The 17,930-nt window shown below is 42.5% G+C and overlaps 1 protein-coding gene across 1 annotated transcript in view; it reads right to left on the bottom strand.

The window, feature by feature from the left end:
• LOC117055078 (contactin-associated protein-like 4) overlaps window positions 1-17,930 on the bottom strand; it is a 259,168-nt gene that overhangs the window by 28,155 nt on the left and 213,083 nt on the right. Inside the window, exons 16-17 of the mRNA XM_033164421.1 lie at window positions 10,515-10,685; window positions 1,784-2,002 (exon numbers count right to left, since the gene is read on the bottom strand). Coding sequence (XP_033020312.1) covers window positions 1,784-2,002; window positions 10,515-10,685 — 390 coding nt within the window. The remainder of the gene's footprint in view (window positions 1-1,783; window positions 2,003-10,514; window positions 10,686-17,930) is intronic.

Genomic DNA, 17,930 nt, shown 5'->3' with positions numbered 1-17,930 from the left:
GATAAATAGGTACCACTCTGGCGGGAAGGTAAACAGCGTTTCCGTGCGCTGCTCTGGCTTTGCCAGAAGCGGCTTAGTCATGATGGCCACATGACCTGGAAAAACTGTCTGCAGAAGCGGACAAATGCCATCTCCTTCTGCCTGTAAAGTGAGATGAGCACCGCAACCCCAGAGTCGTTCGCGACTGGACTTAACTGTCAGGAGTCCCTTTACCTTCAAAATTCTAAAATCAGCACTCTGCTCTAACCAACTGAGCTGATTATGCCAAAGTTGCAGGTTTGATCAGCTGCATATTCAAGGGGTTGAATTAGATGATTCTCAAGGTCCCTTCCAACTCTACAACTCTATGATAATAAAACATTGAAAAGAGTCTCCGCTCTATTTTTTTACTTTTAGTCAATGAGAACATCTTCAAGGTCTCTTGGGCTGCCTAAAAGAACCCAATATTGAGCTGAACTTTGTCACCGACTCTATTTAAAACAGTCCATTATTTCAATTCATATCGAACAGTCCAAACACTCCATTCTTTCTTCTAGGCCATGCATGGAATAAAAGCTCTTGTACAGTAGGCAAGACCTCATATTTTCATTCATGCTCCTTTTTCAGGGGAGGGGGGAATTCCTTAAGAAACTCACCTGAGGGCAAAGTAGTTTTGACTGGAAAAGTCTTCTGACTTTTCCCCATCGTTCTCTTACTGCCTTGTGAAAGTACCCCAGGAAGTCAGTTTTCTATTCAGCTGCCTCCTAAAGCAGACAACTGGCAAGGATTGTTCGGAAGAATCTACATCTTTGATAAAACGTTTTTCAGAATGAGATATTATCAGGATTTCTGCCAATTTTGCTCTTCATGAGACTTGTTTATTCCATTTCCATTACAGGACCTTGCCAACAAAAACAAATGACCCAACTAAAATGGTCCCAAGAAATGAGTGCAGTAGTGGGGCAAAAACTTACAACCAACTTGAGAAAGCAAGTGTTACTAAATTTAAAGAACATCAATTCCCATATTGATATTCTGAAAACCTATAATGAGATTTTTCAAATGTTCACCTAAAATTTGGGCACTTAAACACAGCGCTAGCCCTTGGTTTGATGATGAATGTTTCCAACTCAAAAGAAAACTGCGCCAAGTCTGCAGAAATAACCGTACCAAACTAGAACCTGCCTATTTAGATGAAAAAAAGAAAATATCACTATATTCTGGCCGAAAAGAAACAAAAATATGCCACCCAACAATGGTTACAGCTATTTGACTCAATTCAGAGTAAAAACAACAAAGCTTTCTGGATGCTAGTGTATGGAGGCCATAAAGCCAACAATCAATTAACCCCTTCACCAATCACAGAATCTAAATGGTCCCAATATTTCACATCCGTATTTAACGATCTGCTGGGTCCTATCATGCAGTAATGAGAAGCAGCAGTACAATACTGCACCTTCAATCCCTATCCCTGCAAAATGGCCCAGAAAGATATCATGGTCACAGCTGAAACATTCAGGAGAAACAAGGTCACAGTCTTCCTATCTGCCTCCTGGTTCACCCTGTCATCAAACTACATGACCAATAAAGTTTTAGGCCAAAAACCAAGTTGAAAGCTTGTCTGAAAAAGAATCTAGAGGATCAGTTTCTCCAACAAACCCTGGAATTTTCTCGTCCCCAATGCTCATATTCCTAACGCTTATCTATTTATCACCTTACTATCAACACAAATGGCTCTCTTATATGAAACAGTTCATTGTTCCTTGTCAACACTTAGGAAACATTTCTGGGAAAGTAGACTTACCAACAAAGAGCTGGCTATTGAGCTGCAAACGGATATGCCCATCGGATGAAGCTGTGTGAGTTCTTTGAGGGAGTTGATCTACTTGCAGCGATGCCTCTTTGATGTTTCTTTCAGCTTTCACGTAGTGCCACTGGTTGTCATTTAAAGAAGCAGGTGACTGCACTGTGATTTCATTTGGCCCATTTCCCACATCAAATGAAAATGTCACTTCAGTTGGTGCTAGAAAGAGTAAAGACAGTTTAGAATTTTTGGGTTACCAAAACCACATTGAAAATGTGTGGAAAGCATGGTATAAACTTATTTTCTTCATGTTGTGGAAGAATGTTACGATTAATTTCCTTTGTTAAAAATAATGACTTCAGCTCTTCCACTGTAAATTATATTCCTTCCAGTAGCACCTTAGAGACCAACTAAGTTTGTTCTTGGTATGAGCTTTCGTGTGCATGCACACTTCTTCAGATACACATGAAAGCTCATACCAAGAACAAACTTAGTTGGTCTCTAAGGTGCTACTGGAAGGAATCTTTTTATTTTATTTTGTTTTGACTATGGCAGACCAACACGGCTACCTACCTGTAACTGTAAATTATATATTAGCTGCTGGAAACTAATTTATTGGGGGGGCAGATAGTTAAGCTAGGTGTAACTTTATACCACAAATACTTGCAATATAGACACTGAATATACAAATGTAATACACCTTCAGTAAGAAAGCAGAAAATAGCCTAATGATTTCTCTAATTGCTTGTTAAAGTAGAATAAACCTTTAGTTAAAGGATTGTTTCAGCAAGCAGTAAAACTGATTTTATGTCATACAGATTAAGAAACCAATCCATCTAGTACAATCTCAATAGTATAGAGTACTAGTCAATGCATTTTAAATTGCCTACTAATATAGGTGCGGAAAATATTTGTTTAAATATTAATATTAAAAGAACTTATACAAAAGTTTATTTTTGGATAATCTGAATAAAGAGTGTACATAAAGCCGTACCATAAAAACAGTATCAACAGTTTAAGTCAGAAATCAGCTAATTGTTGTAGAAGGATGTACTCTTAATTGCCCGCATAGGACTGGTGGAATAGAAAAGCTTTCAGCAGGTATTAAAAAGTCGGAACGTAAGGTGTATGCTTGTCAGAGTATTCCACAATGCTTTGCTGATGACATTAAAGGCTCAGTTCCTTCTGTTTTCAAATGAATCTCTCCAACTTATCCCCACTTCTGAACTCAGGGCAGGGTTAGGATTAGGGACAACTTCATCCCATTCCAATCCCTGCCAGAACTGATTTGTCTAAAATAGAAGTGACTGAAACCTTTAAGAAGATACAAATACTGTTAAATTCAAGAAGCAATAAAGATGAGAGATTTTCAAAGTTCGTCTCACTATAGAATCTCTTGTGGTTGTGTGGAGAGAGTCTCTTCCTTTAAATTCAAGGGAGTTTACCTTAGTGAAGACCTCACTTGGAAAAACAATATAACTCAAGTAGTTGGGAAGGCCCAACAGAGACTCCATTTTCTCAGAGTCTTGTGAAAGAACAACGTTAAACAACAACTGATGACCTCCTTTTACCAGACGACAATAGAAAGTGCGCTCTCATATTGTATTTACAGGTGGGTAGCCGTGTTGGTCTGCCATAGTCAAAACAAAATCGAAAATTCTTTCTAGTAGCACCTTAGAGACCAACTGAGTTTGTTCCTGGTATGAGCTTTCGTGTGCATGCACACTTCTTCAGATACACTGAAACAGAAGTCACCAGATCCTTAAATATAGTGAGGGAGTGGGGAGGGGTATTGCTCAGAAGGGTGGTGGGAATGGGTGATCAGCTGATAGGTGTGGAAAACCTGTTGACGACTCTTAACGGCTGTAATTAGTCTTGCAGGGAAAGGCAAGTGGTGAGATGGCTAAAGATAGCTTTGTTATGTATAATGAGATAAGAATCCAATGTCTTTGTTCAGACCAGGTTTCTCCGTGGTTTTAAGTTTGGTGATTAGTTGTAATTCAGCCACTTCTCTTTCCAGTCTATTTCTGAAATTTCTTTGTATTAAGACAGCTACTTTGAGATCTTTTATAGAATGTCTGATATCAGGAATCACAAGACAGAGAAACCAGTAGGAGAACACTTCAATCTCCCAGGACATTCTATAAAAGATCTCAAAGTAGCTGTCTTAATACAAAGAAATTTCAGAAATAGACTGGAAAGAGAAGTGGCTGAATTACAACTAATCACCAAACTTAAAACCACGGAGAAACCTGGTCTGAACAAAGACATTGGATTCTTATCTCATTATACATAACAAAGCTATCTTTAGCCATCTCACCACTTGCCTTTCCCTGCAAGACTAATTACAGCCGTTAAGAGTCGTCAACAGGTTTTCCACACCTATCAGCTGATCACCCATTCCCACCACCCTTCTGAGCAATACCCCTCCCCACTCCCTCACTATATTTAAGGATCTGGTGACTTCTGTTTCAGTGTATCTGAAGAAGTGTGCATGCACACGAAAGCTCATACCAGGTCTCTAAGGTGCTACTAGAAAGAATTTTCGATCTCATATTGTATCACAGTGTGGTATGTTGGCTTGACAGCCACGGACAGAAAGTCTTTACAGAGGGTGGTGAACACAGCACATGATATCATGGGCTGTCCCCTGAGCCCGCTAGATGACATCGCAAGGGATCGTTGTCTTAGGAGAGTGAGAAAAATTCTCAGGGACGACTCACACCCCAGCCAGCACCTCTTTAATCTTCTACCCTCGGGCAGGAGATATAGAAGTATAATCAGTCGTACCAACAGGTTAAAAAACAGTTTCTATCTGTGGGCTGTTAGGCTGCTGAACGGAAAATAATATAGTGCAACTGACTTTCAGGGTTGGTGTGTTGTGCGACAGGCACACAGAGTGCAATGAGATTGAGTGTTTGGGGGGGGAGGATCAGTTAATTTCATTGTACACAGGTTGTACATTGTCAATAAAGGTATTAGTATGATTATGATTATTATGATTATGGTTATGGTTATTATTATATGGACCATCCTTTTTTGGAGGAGACTCTGAAATGGGCTGGACTCCACAGAAAAGAAATCAGTGAACATTTCTTTATTTAATTTAACAGGTTGCACATCTAGCCCAATCAAGCTGCGTGTTGTCAAAACAAGGAGAACAGGCCATGAACATCAGGCTTTCAGCAAAGAATAAAATGCATGGAGGCAGCACTGAATTTGAAGGGAGCAGAAGGAAAAAGAATGACTGCAGCAAATCTAGGACAGCAGCATTTCACGTTGAGGTCATGAAGGAAGTGGGCAGGGAAGGGATCTTGAAAGCCATTAGGCTTCTGGATGAAATCTATTAATACACCTAGGCAGGGCATCCCTGGATTTTACACACTGGACTGTACAGCTCTACCCATTATTACTTGACCCACAAATAAGACAGTACTCCCTGGAAAAGTCCCTGATGTTGGGAAAGATGGAGGGCACAAGGAGAAAGGGACGACAGAGGATAAGAAGGTTGGACAGTGTTCTCGAAGCGACTAGCATGAGTTTGGCCAAACTGCGGGAGGCAGTGGAGGATAGGGGTGCCTGGCGTGCTCTGGTCCATGGGGTCACGAAGAGTTGGACATGACTGAACATCTGAACAACAACAAGTACAGTACTGAAAAGAAAATTGCAGCCTGGTAGCAGGGGCACTGTTAGTGGGTATCTCACTATTGGATTTTGCACCAAGCTTCATGCTTTCTGTCTGTCCCGTCCCCACCCCTTTGCAATAACTTAACAACCAAAACAAAACTTTGCTCACAGGGTGGCAGGATGCACTAGAATCATGCCTATTTGGAAGTAGTTTTATTCTCAGTAGTGGTTATACTTTGTTCACTAAAAAGGATGATGGAGCAGGAGCTCAACCACATGATCCTATGAACATCTGCATGGAGTTCAGCAAAGCTTACTCTCAGGAAGTTGGTTATAGGGCAGAGACCACACGGTACGAAGCTGAAGTTTAAAAAAGACTGGCATACAAGATTTAATCACAAAATAAAATGGTTTAGGTGTTAGCAACAAAGTGAGGTCAATTATTAATGTCATAATGAGCTTTAAAACATTTCTATTATATTACCATATTGAATGATATCCTGAATTTGACATGTTAATTGTTATTTATCATTAACATTTCAAATTTTCAACCACAAAATGTTAAGTGACTCTGAACAATTAATAAGCAGTCAAACACAAATTGGTAATTTACATTCAAACATATTAGGACTGAATCCATGATTTACTCAAATGGCCTCACACAATGACATCAAACATTCCGTCTGCTGCAGTCTGTCTTTTTTTAGACCATGTTTCGGCTACATTGCAATGTAAACATACAGACACTATTCCTCTCACAATACAAAGAAGCAAAGAAACCCCACCCATAATTTACCTCCCCTTCAGCTATACAACTACGAATTTAACAATTTAATGGCACAAGGGAAAAAACTATTCTTGTGCCTGGCCGACTTTGTATATGAAGTCCTGTAGTGACGTCCAGATGGAAGTAAATCAAGCAGATGATGACCGGGATGTAAAGGATCTGCTACAATTCTCTCTGCTCTCTTCCTAACTCAGGTAGCATATAGATAGATAGATAGAAACCCCCAGTGGAGACTCTATAGGTCAATTGGCCAAAGTATCACCATAAATGCAAAGCAGGCTGGTCACACAAAAAAGCTACCTAATACCTACAACAAAAGAACATTACTGCAAATACATTTAACAGTCATCTAAACACATTACTGTAATTTTCCGCTTTCAAGTATGGTCCTTTCAAACCCTTGCTTTGATGTACCTTTCCGGTCTGAAGTTGGGAGATTACATAAATTATGTATTTTATCGGCTGACAGGCAGACAGTTAGCACTTCTCAGTGGTGTTGGTTTGTATTCTATTTTATTTATTTTCCTTGACAAGGCAAACATACCCCCTGCAATTTTTTAAGTTTCCTTAATCTGAACAGTAAACCAGCCAGAATCAATTCCGACCCGAACGACATAAACAGGATTGGCTACATTCCAAAAAAATGCAGGTTCCCCTGGATTGATATTAGAAAACCATATCGATTGGTTATAGCAAGCTTCCTACTACAACTCCCATGATCCCTAGCTAGCAGGACCAGTGGTCAAGGATGATGGGAATTGTAGTATCAAAACCTCTGGAGGTCCGAGGTTGAGGACGCCTGGGTTACAGCAAAAAAACCAAATGATCCTATATCAACCCTGTATCAGCCCTGTATCAGGAAATTTATAATGTCTGCGGTTTTACAATATTTTTGTATGATGGGGAAACCCAGTCAGATGGGTGGGGTACTTCTTCTTTCTTCTTCTTCTTCTTCTTCTTCTTCTTCTTCTTCTTCTTCTTCTTCTTCTTCTTCTTCTTCTTCTTCTTCTTCTTCTTCTTCTTATTATTATTATTATTATTATTATTATTATTATTATTATTATTATTATATCAATCTGCCTTCAACCTGCAATACGATGGAAAAGCCCTTCTATGCAACCCATCATTGGTGGATGTTTGGTTGGTTGGGACATGAAAGAGGTCCTTTCTGTAGCCCCATGCCAGCTGTGGGATTTTATCTCCCAGAATATTAATTTCTCATTTGTCTGACTGCCACTTGGGGCTCATCTACACTTCCTTTTGTGCCATGCTTTCCAGGCACAAATCCACATTTTAAAGTTTGATGGCTGAGCTTTCTTTTTTGGGAGGGGGGGTGTGTCCCAGGCAGAACCCAGAAAGACAGAGCCATGCTTGGTTTCTACCTGACTCCAAGTCTGCGACTATGGGAGAGGCAATACCTTCTGGGGCCTTGAAAATTGTGAGCCCCTCCACTGCAGGTCCTGTTGCATTATATGTGTAAATAAGCCATATATCATACAGACACCACAGTTCTACACTGTCCCTCATTCCAAGGAAACCAAACTGTGGGTAAGCACCCAGAACCCCTGGAACACTATACCAATCGAAGATCTGGGTGCAACACTATTATTGGTATGATGCCTAAGAATACAGTTACCTATCTGCACAAGTAGATTCTGGGCTGGGCTATACTAATGCAGTCATGATATAGCACAGCAGGTCCCCTGTTTCATACAAGAGATACATTTCACTACATAAAGGTAAAGGGTAAAGGGACCCCTGACCATTAGGTCCAGTTGTGTCCAACTCTGGGGTTGTGGCGCTCATCTCATTTTATTGGCCGAGGGAGCCGGCGTAGAGCTTCTGGGTCATGTGGCCAGCATGATTAAGCCGCTTCTGGGGAACCAGACATTAATTCCCTGTGTCCCCCCCCCAAAAAAACCCCCCATCAAATTCTAGTTCCACAATACTCAAGTGAGCAAAGAAACTTTGGAAATGTTGAGCAGTATATTCTTCATAGAGTATGGGAAATGTTCTGGTGAATGTGCAAACAACAGTCTTCCCTCATGTCTAACTAAAAGTCCTGTGACTGCTTCCATGGGAGATGACCAGGGACAACAAGTTTTTTTTTGTTTGTTTTTTTGGCAGTGACTACTAACATTGCAGGGACGTGGGTGGCACTGTGGGTTAAACCACAGAGCCTAGGGCTTGCCAATCAGAAGGTCAGCGGTTCGAATCCCCGGGACGGGGTGAGCTCCCATTGTTCGGTCCCTGCTCCTGCCAACCTAGCAGTTTGAAAGCACGTCAAAGTGCAAGTAGATAAATAAGTACCGCTCCGGCGGGAAGGTAAACAGCGTTTCTGTGCGCTGCTCTGGTTCGCCAGAAGTGGCTTAGTCATGCTGGCCACATGACCCGGAAGCTGTACGCCGGATCCCTCGGCCAGTAAAGCGAGATGAGCACCGCGACCCCAGAATAGTCCGTGACTGGACCTAATGGTCAGGGGTCCCTTTACCCCTTACTAAAATTGCATCTTTCTTTCCCCGCCCTCTGCAATTTATCACCATTCCAGTCAGTTAGCTATTCAGATGTCTTTTTCAGTTTCTGATTCAACTGTCTGTTTACTATGTAACCTTCTTGATTTTGGAACATCAGGATTCCACAAGGCTCTCATTATAGCTGCTAAGGTTCCACACTGAATTACTAAAACTCAGCACAGTGTTGTTTATCGGCTTCACAACCCTCTGAAGTTACTGCATCATTGTTATTTTATGACAGTTCACAAGAAAGGAACAGAAGGCAAAGTAATGTCACTGTTGTTTAATATGCCAAACATTGGGGAAAGGGTGAATTCAAGTTCTTTGTACCATTACATTGAGGAAACAATTTGAGCTAAACTCAATCAGCCACCCTGCACTATAACTGTATAAGGATGTACTTTAGATAAGCCATTTCAGAGGGTGCAGAGTGAAATTAATGTGGCTTCATTTGGGAGCTTCAAGCCATACAGCGCATGGGTGGTTCAATTTTTTTTTTCTTTTTGGCCCAATGCACGCATCTCACACATGTACAAACACCCACACTCCAGATACATGCACTACAAATATGGAGGAAATAGCAGATCCATACTTGGTAGCAGACAAATGCATACATTTAAAGCAGTATCATGGTTTTCCCCAAAGAGTCCTAGGAACTGGGAGTTGATACTTATTTCCCCTCAGAGAGTTCAGGGGCAGACTTTGACAATCTTTCATGATATAGTGCCCTATGCAAAACCAAAGTTGTCGTCCCCAAATGGATCTTCTCAATTATGCTTCCCACTGAGCTTAGCACCCTGTGTTGGGGAAACAACGGCATTACCCTAAATCCGGCATTGCAGAGTGACCATTTCCTGAGTGATTTAACATCCAACCCTTCTTCCCAGGTAATTGCAGCTCTGTGGTGGGAATAGGAGCGTCTCCACCCCCATCGTTCTGCCCAGACACTGAGGTCCAGTGCCAAGGGCCTTCTGGCGGTTCCCTCGCTGCGAGAAGCCAAGTTACAGGGAACCATGCAGAGGGCCTTCTCGGTAGTGGCACCCGCCCTGTGGAACACCCTCCCACCAGATGTCAAAGAGAACAACAACTACCAGACCTTTAGAAGACATCTGAAGGCAGCCCTGTTTAGGGAATCTTTTAATGTTTGACGGACTATTGTATGTTAATATTCTGTTGGAAGCCACACAGAGTGGCTTGGGAAACGTAGCCAGATAGGCAGGGTATGTATGTATGTATGTATGTATGTATGTATGTATGTATGTATGTATAAATAAATAAACAAACAAACAAATATTATTATTGGAGCCCCCCCCCCAACAACTCCTGACAGTAAGAGCTGTTCGACAGTGGAATTTGCTGCCAAGGGGTGTGGTGGAGTCTCCTTCTTTGGAGGTCTTGAAGCAGAGGCTTGACAGCCATCTGTCAGGAATGCTTTGATGGTGTTTCCTGCTTGGCAGGGGGTTGGACTGGATGGCCCTTATGGTCTCTTCCAACTCTATGATTCTATGAACTCTCAGCACCTTAAAAAGCCACAGCTCCCAAAATTATTTGGGAGAAGCTATGGACAGTTTACAGTGGTACAAGAGTGCTTTAAATGTACGGTATGGCCACACATATCATTTTTGCTCCCCATGGCAAGGCTGATGGAGTAAGGTCTTCTTCTGCCCAGTGCTGCTCTGAGAAGCATATTTTTCGGAATCGCACCATTGCAAAGTTATGCCAAATGCATCTATCTAGACACTTGAACCAAACAACCAAATACAAACACACACACACACACACACTTATATTAAATTGGACTTACAATGCAGTTCTATCCTTATGAAGTCTTTAATTCCCAGATTCTCTAAAAACACACCAGACGAAGCGGTTGTCTTAAAGAAAAAGGACACATCAGCGCTCAGTTCTCCATGAAAAGTGGGGAAATGAAGATAGGAGGCCTCGGTGTTGAAGGAGGCTGCGTTCCAAAACTCCCCTAATGGCAGAGAGGGGGAGAAAGTCAGAAAACATTGTTACATGCAGTGCATTTAAATAGAAGCAAACAGAATGCATTAATTCCCCTCTTCTCTTGCAATTTCAATCCAGAGCTCTATAAACACCGCATAAATAGGGGTCAGTGGTCTTGGACCAGGATACTTAAAAGCCCCCTCTTCCCCTAACAAGAGCCTTCCCACCTGCCTGGACCACTTACAAAGTCATTGCTCAGAAATGCTCTTGGTGAGTAGGAGTGACAACTTGGCCCCGCGACCGTATCTGCTGAACTTCAATGGAGGACAGAACTTCATGTGCAGCAATATCATGTTTTATGCCTTTATAGTGATCAAACTGCAGATATGTCTGTGCCCTCCCATGTCCTAAGAACCAGGCCACCAGGCTCCTCCACTGATATCTCTAGGAGTGCTTCGGATTGTTACATGAAATAGCCAGTTGCTTTGCAACTAGGCTATCTCCTAGTTAGAGGGTATTTTAGAGAACATTGATCTTGCCTAACACATTCATAATAGAACACAGACCCAAGGACAATATGTTTGACACTACGCTGCACATTTAAACACACCTTGTTATTTCTGCCGCTAAACCCTTACACTTTTATTTGTCACTTTCATAAGCTCTACTGCTTTCCAAGTCAAATTAGGCACTTAGCATCTTCCTGTGGATGCCAAAAACATTTTCTTGTGCTAATTCAATGTGTGTGTGTGTGTGTGTGTGTGTGTGTGTATACATACATACATACAAGCTGATGCTTAGAAGTTAAAAATTGTCAACACCACGTTCCAATTATGGTTATGAACATTGTGGAATGTTTAACAAGAAGGCAAATGGAGCAAATGTAATGTAGTAGAATAATGAAACATTAATACTGTATACAGGTATAGTAAAAGCCGAAACAAACTTGACACTGCACCACTTTTTATACTTCCCAAGCAACATTCAAAGGACATTTTTCTAAAAAGCTTATTCTAAAAATTCCTTTACACCCATTGTCGTGGGAAATGCAAGCATTTTACTGATGTGCGCTTACGTATCTTTAAACATCAGTGCATGTACATCTGGAAACCTTGGTTGGACCAGAGTTCCCAGACGAGCATTCAGAGGAGCTTAAATCCTCAGTACTAAATGCACATATCATTCTGCCAACTATGACAATCATTTAGGCAAAAGCCTAGTTCTGAATGGGAATTTAAATTTATTGTGCTTCTGGTTGAGAGTTTATTGTGGAATCGGTGCTGCTCGTGTGCACAATTTTTCTTAGCAGCGTTCGCATGACATGTGCTTTTTACATTTAATCATGGAAAATCTGATGAGCAAAAAAATAGCCTGTTATACACCCTGAGTCACTGTTGCTGTGGAAGCTTATCAGCACTTCGGGGGGGGGGGGGTTGTTGTCAAATATGCAGCGTGTAGCATGCTTGTAGCTTCCAATGCCATACATACCCCTACTTCGATTTGCAATCACCTGAGCGAGACCTACAAGCGTGCCTACTCCCACTAACTGGTGCTTGCTGAAAGCACTTGCAATTTCAACACCTCATTTAAGAGGAAATGTTTATTAAAATCTACATCGGTGCACTTTTTCCTTGCACAAGTCTTTCACAAGACTTCCCTTTCACTTTTGTGCAGGCCATAGTCAGGTTAATATCGTTCTTGCGAAGACCTCAGTATTAAAAATTAAATAAAACAACAACAAAAAAGCGGTGGTTATTGACCCAGCCACCCAAAGCACAAACCTCTGTCTCTGCCTTTGTGAAACATCTTAATGGAGACTGGTAACATTTGCTTTTGCACACTTCCTGGGATTGTTTCTAAGGTACATATACACATGCCTCCAATCACATTCTGTCAAGCTGCACCCTTGACTGGAAGATAAGGACTGCATTCGTGACTGGGAGATAAGGAAATGTGTGGAAACTAATGGGCCAAATGGACACACGGGGGGGGGGGATGGAACTTTGTGATATAAGGTGCCAATCTGAATTGACCCATCTACATTGTCTTTGCTATTATACAATTCTCTAGAGATTGTGAGAAAGAGGAAGGGTGAGGATGGGAACAAGAAGAATTAAACTGAAATTTAAAAATCTCCGAGTGGTAACCAGGGAACCTGTTGAGGTAGCTGTGAGCAGCGGTTCCTCTCTACTAGTTGCATCCATCAAACCGGCAAGAGCTGTAGTTCTTATTTATTCTTAAAAAAATGTGGACTGTTCTTGGAACAGCTACCATGTGCTACTTTGCATCTTGCAGAAGAAAACTGAATACAAAGCTGACGTGACAGTTTACTGTACATCATAAATGGAAAGCTTTAACAAAGCAAGGACCTTGTGGTCTTTCTCTATTTTTCTAACGGTTTGGAAAGCCATCAGCTGTTCTTTGGGAGAAGTGGATGCAAAATATGCCTTTTGTCGCACTCATAATTACTGACGGGAAAGCAAAGTGATCCTAACCTTTTATCACCTACCATAAAGCTATTCTATATTGTGCACTTGACACCCATAAAGAATTCGTGCCAGCAGGGATACTTTGCCTGCAATCCTGACTATTATGAATTGCAGCTAAGAATACACTGCCATTCACCCCCCCCCCTCAAAAGCTGCCTCTTTACAGAAAGATGCTCCTCTGCAAACCACTCATGAGCTCCCAGGTTTCTTGAAGACAAATTCCCAATGTTTACTGAGTAAGTAATATTTGCTTTCCCCGATAGTTAAGCATGCAGATGATCTGGCTGTCTGAAGGCCTTCGAGATAAACTTTCCCATAGTGCATTAAAAGGCAGTTGCCTACCTGAGAGATGTCTCAGGCTGTAGACAGGCAATGATTTTTAAGAGTTGAAAGCTGTAAGACGGATGTTTCACTCTCTAAGTTGAACACACACATTTCTTTTGTCTCCGCGTCTTCCCTATCCAAGCATACTTTTGAAATGCTATGAACAACAGGAAAAGCTGTCTGACCTGGCTTGATACTGGGCACTATAATAATAATAATAATAATTACTGCAATAGCCATGTTGTTGTTGTTTTTCTACACTAAAAGGTCCCTCAGAAAACCCACTCCACAGCCCAAAGGGGATGTCTTTGGGCTGCGGGGCTGGTCTCTTCACGAAACAGAGGCAGCCTCTGTCAGGCAATAATAACAACAATAATTTCTTATTCATACTCCACCCAGCTAGCTGGGTTTCCCCAGCCACTCTGGGTGGCTGCCAACACAACAACAACAACAACAACAACAACAACAACAACAACAACAACAGCAACAGTGATAAAGCATGTCCTCCATTAAAAGAGGGCACGTGTTGCAGTGCGACCTGGCCACCTGACCTGGTGTTGTGGAGGGGTAATCTGGAAGAAGAAGAAGAAGAAGAAGAAGAAGAAGAAGAAGAAGAAGAAGAAGAAGAAGAGTTTGGATTTGATATCCCGCTTTTCACTACCCAAAGGAGTCTCAAAGCGGCTCACATTCTCCTTTCCCTTCCTCCCCCACAACAAACACTCTGTGAGGTGAGTGGGGCTGAGAGACTTCAGAGAAGTGAGACTAGCCCAAGGTCACCCAGCAGCTGCATGTGGAGGAGCGGAGACGCGAACCCGGTTCCCCAGATAACGAGTCTACCGCTCTTAACCACTACACCACACTGGTGTAGTGGAATCAGCCACAACCCCTGATAGGTCGGCCATGCGTTGCTGGGGTGTTTAGAAAGAGCAGCAACGGGGGACCTATTTAAGCCCATGCGAGGCTACTGAGCTTCCTCTTTGGGGCTTTCACACCGGAACAGCCGCCCACCTCTCCCTATATTTAGGGCTCGCGCTTGACCTTGCTATGCCGTCGTGTGTTGTCTGTTGTTGGGACAGGGGAACGGCAGGAATTTTTCCCACTTGGTTGATTGGCTGGTGCCATTTGGCTTTCGCCTACCGCGTAGCAAATAGTCACAACTTGTAAGTTGCGGATAGGCTCTGGTTCAGGTGATAGGTGTGGCACGTGAGGTGGCCATGCCTATGCAAATGCAGGATATTCCGGTAAAGGAATCCACGGACTCATTGGTTTGGTGTTCCCCGAAAGGGGTCCTGCCCATGCCCAAGTCCAGGGGATATCAGGTCGGCTGTTTGGCGCACCCTCCATCAGCTGTCCCTGGGGTTCATCCTTGTCTGTCCTATGAACATGGCTCTGGGACAGGTCTGCCTTCACGGGTGCAGGGAGATAGTTGAACCAGAACCTATGTAACCACTCACTTGGTTGTAATCAATGACGTTGTGGCCGAAATTCTGCCAAAAACCAAACCAAATATCTGAGTCATGTGTCAATTTATTTGGGGAAGGTAAAAGGTCCAAACATGCAAAACATCAAACATTAAAAAGTTTCCTAAACAGTGCTGCCTTCAGATGTCTTAGAAGTCAGATAATTGTTTATTTCCTTGACATCTGATGGGAAGGCGTTCCACAGGGTGGGCACCACTACTGAGAAGGTTCCCTGTAACCTCACTTCTCACAGGGAGGGAATCACCAGAAGGCCCTTGGCGCTGGACCTCAGTGTCCGGGCTGAATGATGGGGGTGGAGACGCTCCTTCAGGTATACTGAGCCGAGGCTGTTTAGGGCTTTAAAGGTCAGCACCAACACTTTGAATTGTGCCCGGAAATGTACTGGGAGCCAATGAAGGTCTCTCAGGACTGGTGTTATATGGTCTTGGCGGTCACTCCCAGTCAGCAGTCTAGCAGCCGCAGCCTCCTTCAAATGTGAGGTCCACCTCTTTCTACCAGGACGAAGAGGTGCCCGTGCAAAGGTGGTGACGGCAGCAGCCCTGCAACGGAGCCCATGCCACTTTGAGTACTGGACTAAACTCGCATACGGTTTATTTTAAGACCCTTAAGCTGATTATTCTAACAAATCCCCCCCCCCCTCGCTGAGTCCCATAGTTAACAATGGATAAACTGCTTCATGATATCACTTTTTAAGGAGAAATGTATAAAATGAATAGACGAAGGCCACTTAAGGCTTTCAGGCAAGTCCAGCATTATTGTATGTAAGAAAATGTATTCATGAAGAATCTTATTTGATGTGGCTAGACTTCAGTTTAAAAAGTGCAGGAAAGGAAGTCAAATGTACTGTACTATAAATATAATACATCTAGTCTAGTAAGTAATTTGCGATTTCTATGCAACAAAACATTTGCTTTCAGGATTTCAAAGGTGCAATAAAAAGAATATTAATTAACTCTTTTTTTTAAAAAAAAATTCAGTTTGCAAATAAAATGCAAACATAAATGGATACAAAGGAAACACAAGTCAGGAAAATTATTAGTTTTGAATACTGTCCAATTTGTTACAAAGGAGCCTTTCACTGAACCGTCTATCAGCACAAAGTCATTATGATACTCGAGCGTTTGAATCACAACACCAACTTGTTTGTTTCTTATTTGCAAGAATACTATTGCAAACGCCGTTACAAAATTAAACATAAATTTCCCAACGTCCAAACACCAGGAAGCATTCAGATTATGATGGTGGCAGTGTATCAATAGAACAGCACAACACAGCTTCGAGTGGGAGACCATTTGCAGCCCTTATGTTGCAGATCAGTGGGGAAAACGTTATTGGCAAGTTCTCTACCCAAGAATAATAAAGCAAAATATTAAACCTGGCGCATAACATAATACTGTTAAGGAGCAAGGAAAGGAATCCAGAGATCTAAGTTTTATTTTCAAACACAGATGTCTACTATGACAGAAAGGAAACTCTTATACTTTCTACATTTCTCTTTTTAAACTGTACAATATTCATTGCTCTAAAGCAATTTTCACCAGCCTGATGCTTCCAGATACAACTCTCAGCAGACTGCTTTCAATGGATGGTTAGTCCATTGAACTTAGTCTTGTCTTCTCTGACTGGCAGCAGCTGTACAGGATGATTGACAAGGGTACCTAGAGTTGTCGGGGATTGAACCTGGAACCTTCCGCATACAAAATGGATCATCAACACTTAACTACATCCTTCTCCCTTGGAGCTCTGGCAGAAAACAGACCAGATTGGTGAAGGCTGTTCTAAAAGAGGCTATGAGTTTGTTCATCAGCTGACAACAAGCATATGCCTCACTACTTTCTTTCCAGGAGGGCTAGAGACTTACTTTAAAAATGAAAATGAAAGATAGGAGTCTGGGGCATCTGCCACAGCGGTGGATTTAAAGGAGAGCAACAAGTTGATTTGCACTGGGTGCTGAAGGTTAGCAGGAGCTGGGACGGAGCAACTGGCGCTCACTCCGTTGTGGGGATTCGAACCGCTGACCTTCCGATCAGCAAGCCCAAGAGGCTCAGGGGTTTAGACCACAGCACCACCCGCGTTCCACGGGCAAGATAGAAGATGTAGTAGGGAATGTCACAATAAAGATGGACAATGGCAGGCAAGAGGTGGGGGGGATCACCAAATTTTGGCACTGCACAGGGCACCACTGACATTTTAAAGTCCAAAATCCGCCACTGATGCATGCTAATGGACCTATGGGTGCTGGGTTAGTGACCCCAGCTGTACAACATCATCTCTGTGCACAGGAGGAAGATTCGCTAAAATTTCCTTATGCTTAAGTGGTCTATCCATGGCACATTCCAAAATGTGTGTAACTGAAGTTGTGCAGGCCTGCCATATTCCCTGCTCAGTATTTGAATCATCTCTTTACTTACAGTCTAAAGAGCACGGTTGAATAAAACAGGAGAATGCAGTCCTTGGGGGTGCTATAAGGCACACAAAGCCCTACCAACGCAGCTTGCCAGGCTTGGGGCAGCAGCTAGAGTGGCCGCTGAGATCATATAACACCAGTCCTGAAAGACCTATATTGGCTCCCAGACACAATTCAAAGTGTTGGTGCTGACCTTTAAAGCTCCAAACAGCCTTGGGCCTGAAGTAGCGTCTCCACTCCCATCGTTCTGCCCGGACACTGAGGTCCAGCACTGAGGGCCTTCTGGCGGTTCCCTCACTGTGAGAAATGAGGTTACAGGGAACCAGGCAGAGAGCCTTCTTAGTAGTGGCGCCCACCCTGTGGAACGCCCTCCCATCAGATGTCAAAGAAATAAACAACGATCGGACTTTTAGAAGACATCTGAAGGCAGCCCTGTTTAGGGAAGCTTTTTATATTTGATGAATCATTGTATTTTAATATTCTGCTGGAATCTGCCGAGAGTGGCTGGGGAAACCCAGCCAAGATGGATGGGGTATAAGTAATAAATTTATTATTATTATTATTATTATTGG

Source organism: Lacerta agilis, chromosome 11 (genome assembly GCF_009819535.1).
Source record: "Lacerta agilis isolate rLacAgi1 chromosome 11, rLacAgi1.pri, whole genome shotgun sequence".
Taxonomy (NCBI): Eukaryota; Metazoa; Chordata; class Lepidosauria; order Squamata; family Lacertidae; genus Lacerta; species Lacerta agilis.
The sequence above is the reverse complement of the archived record's forward strand: the minus strand, read 5'-3'. Positions and strand labels throughout refer to the sequence as shown.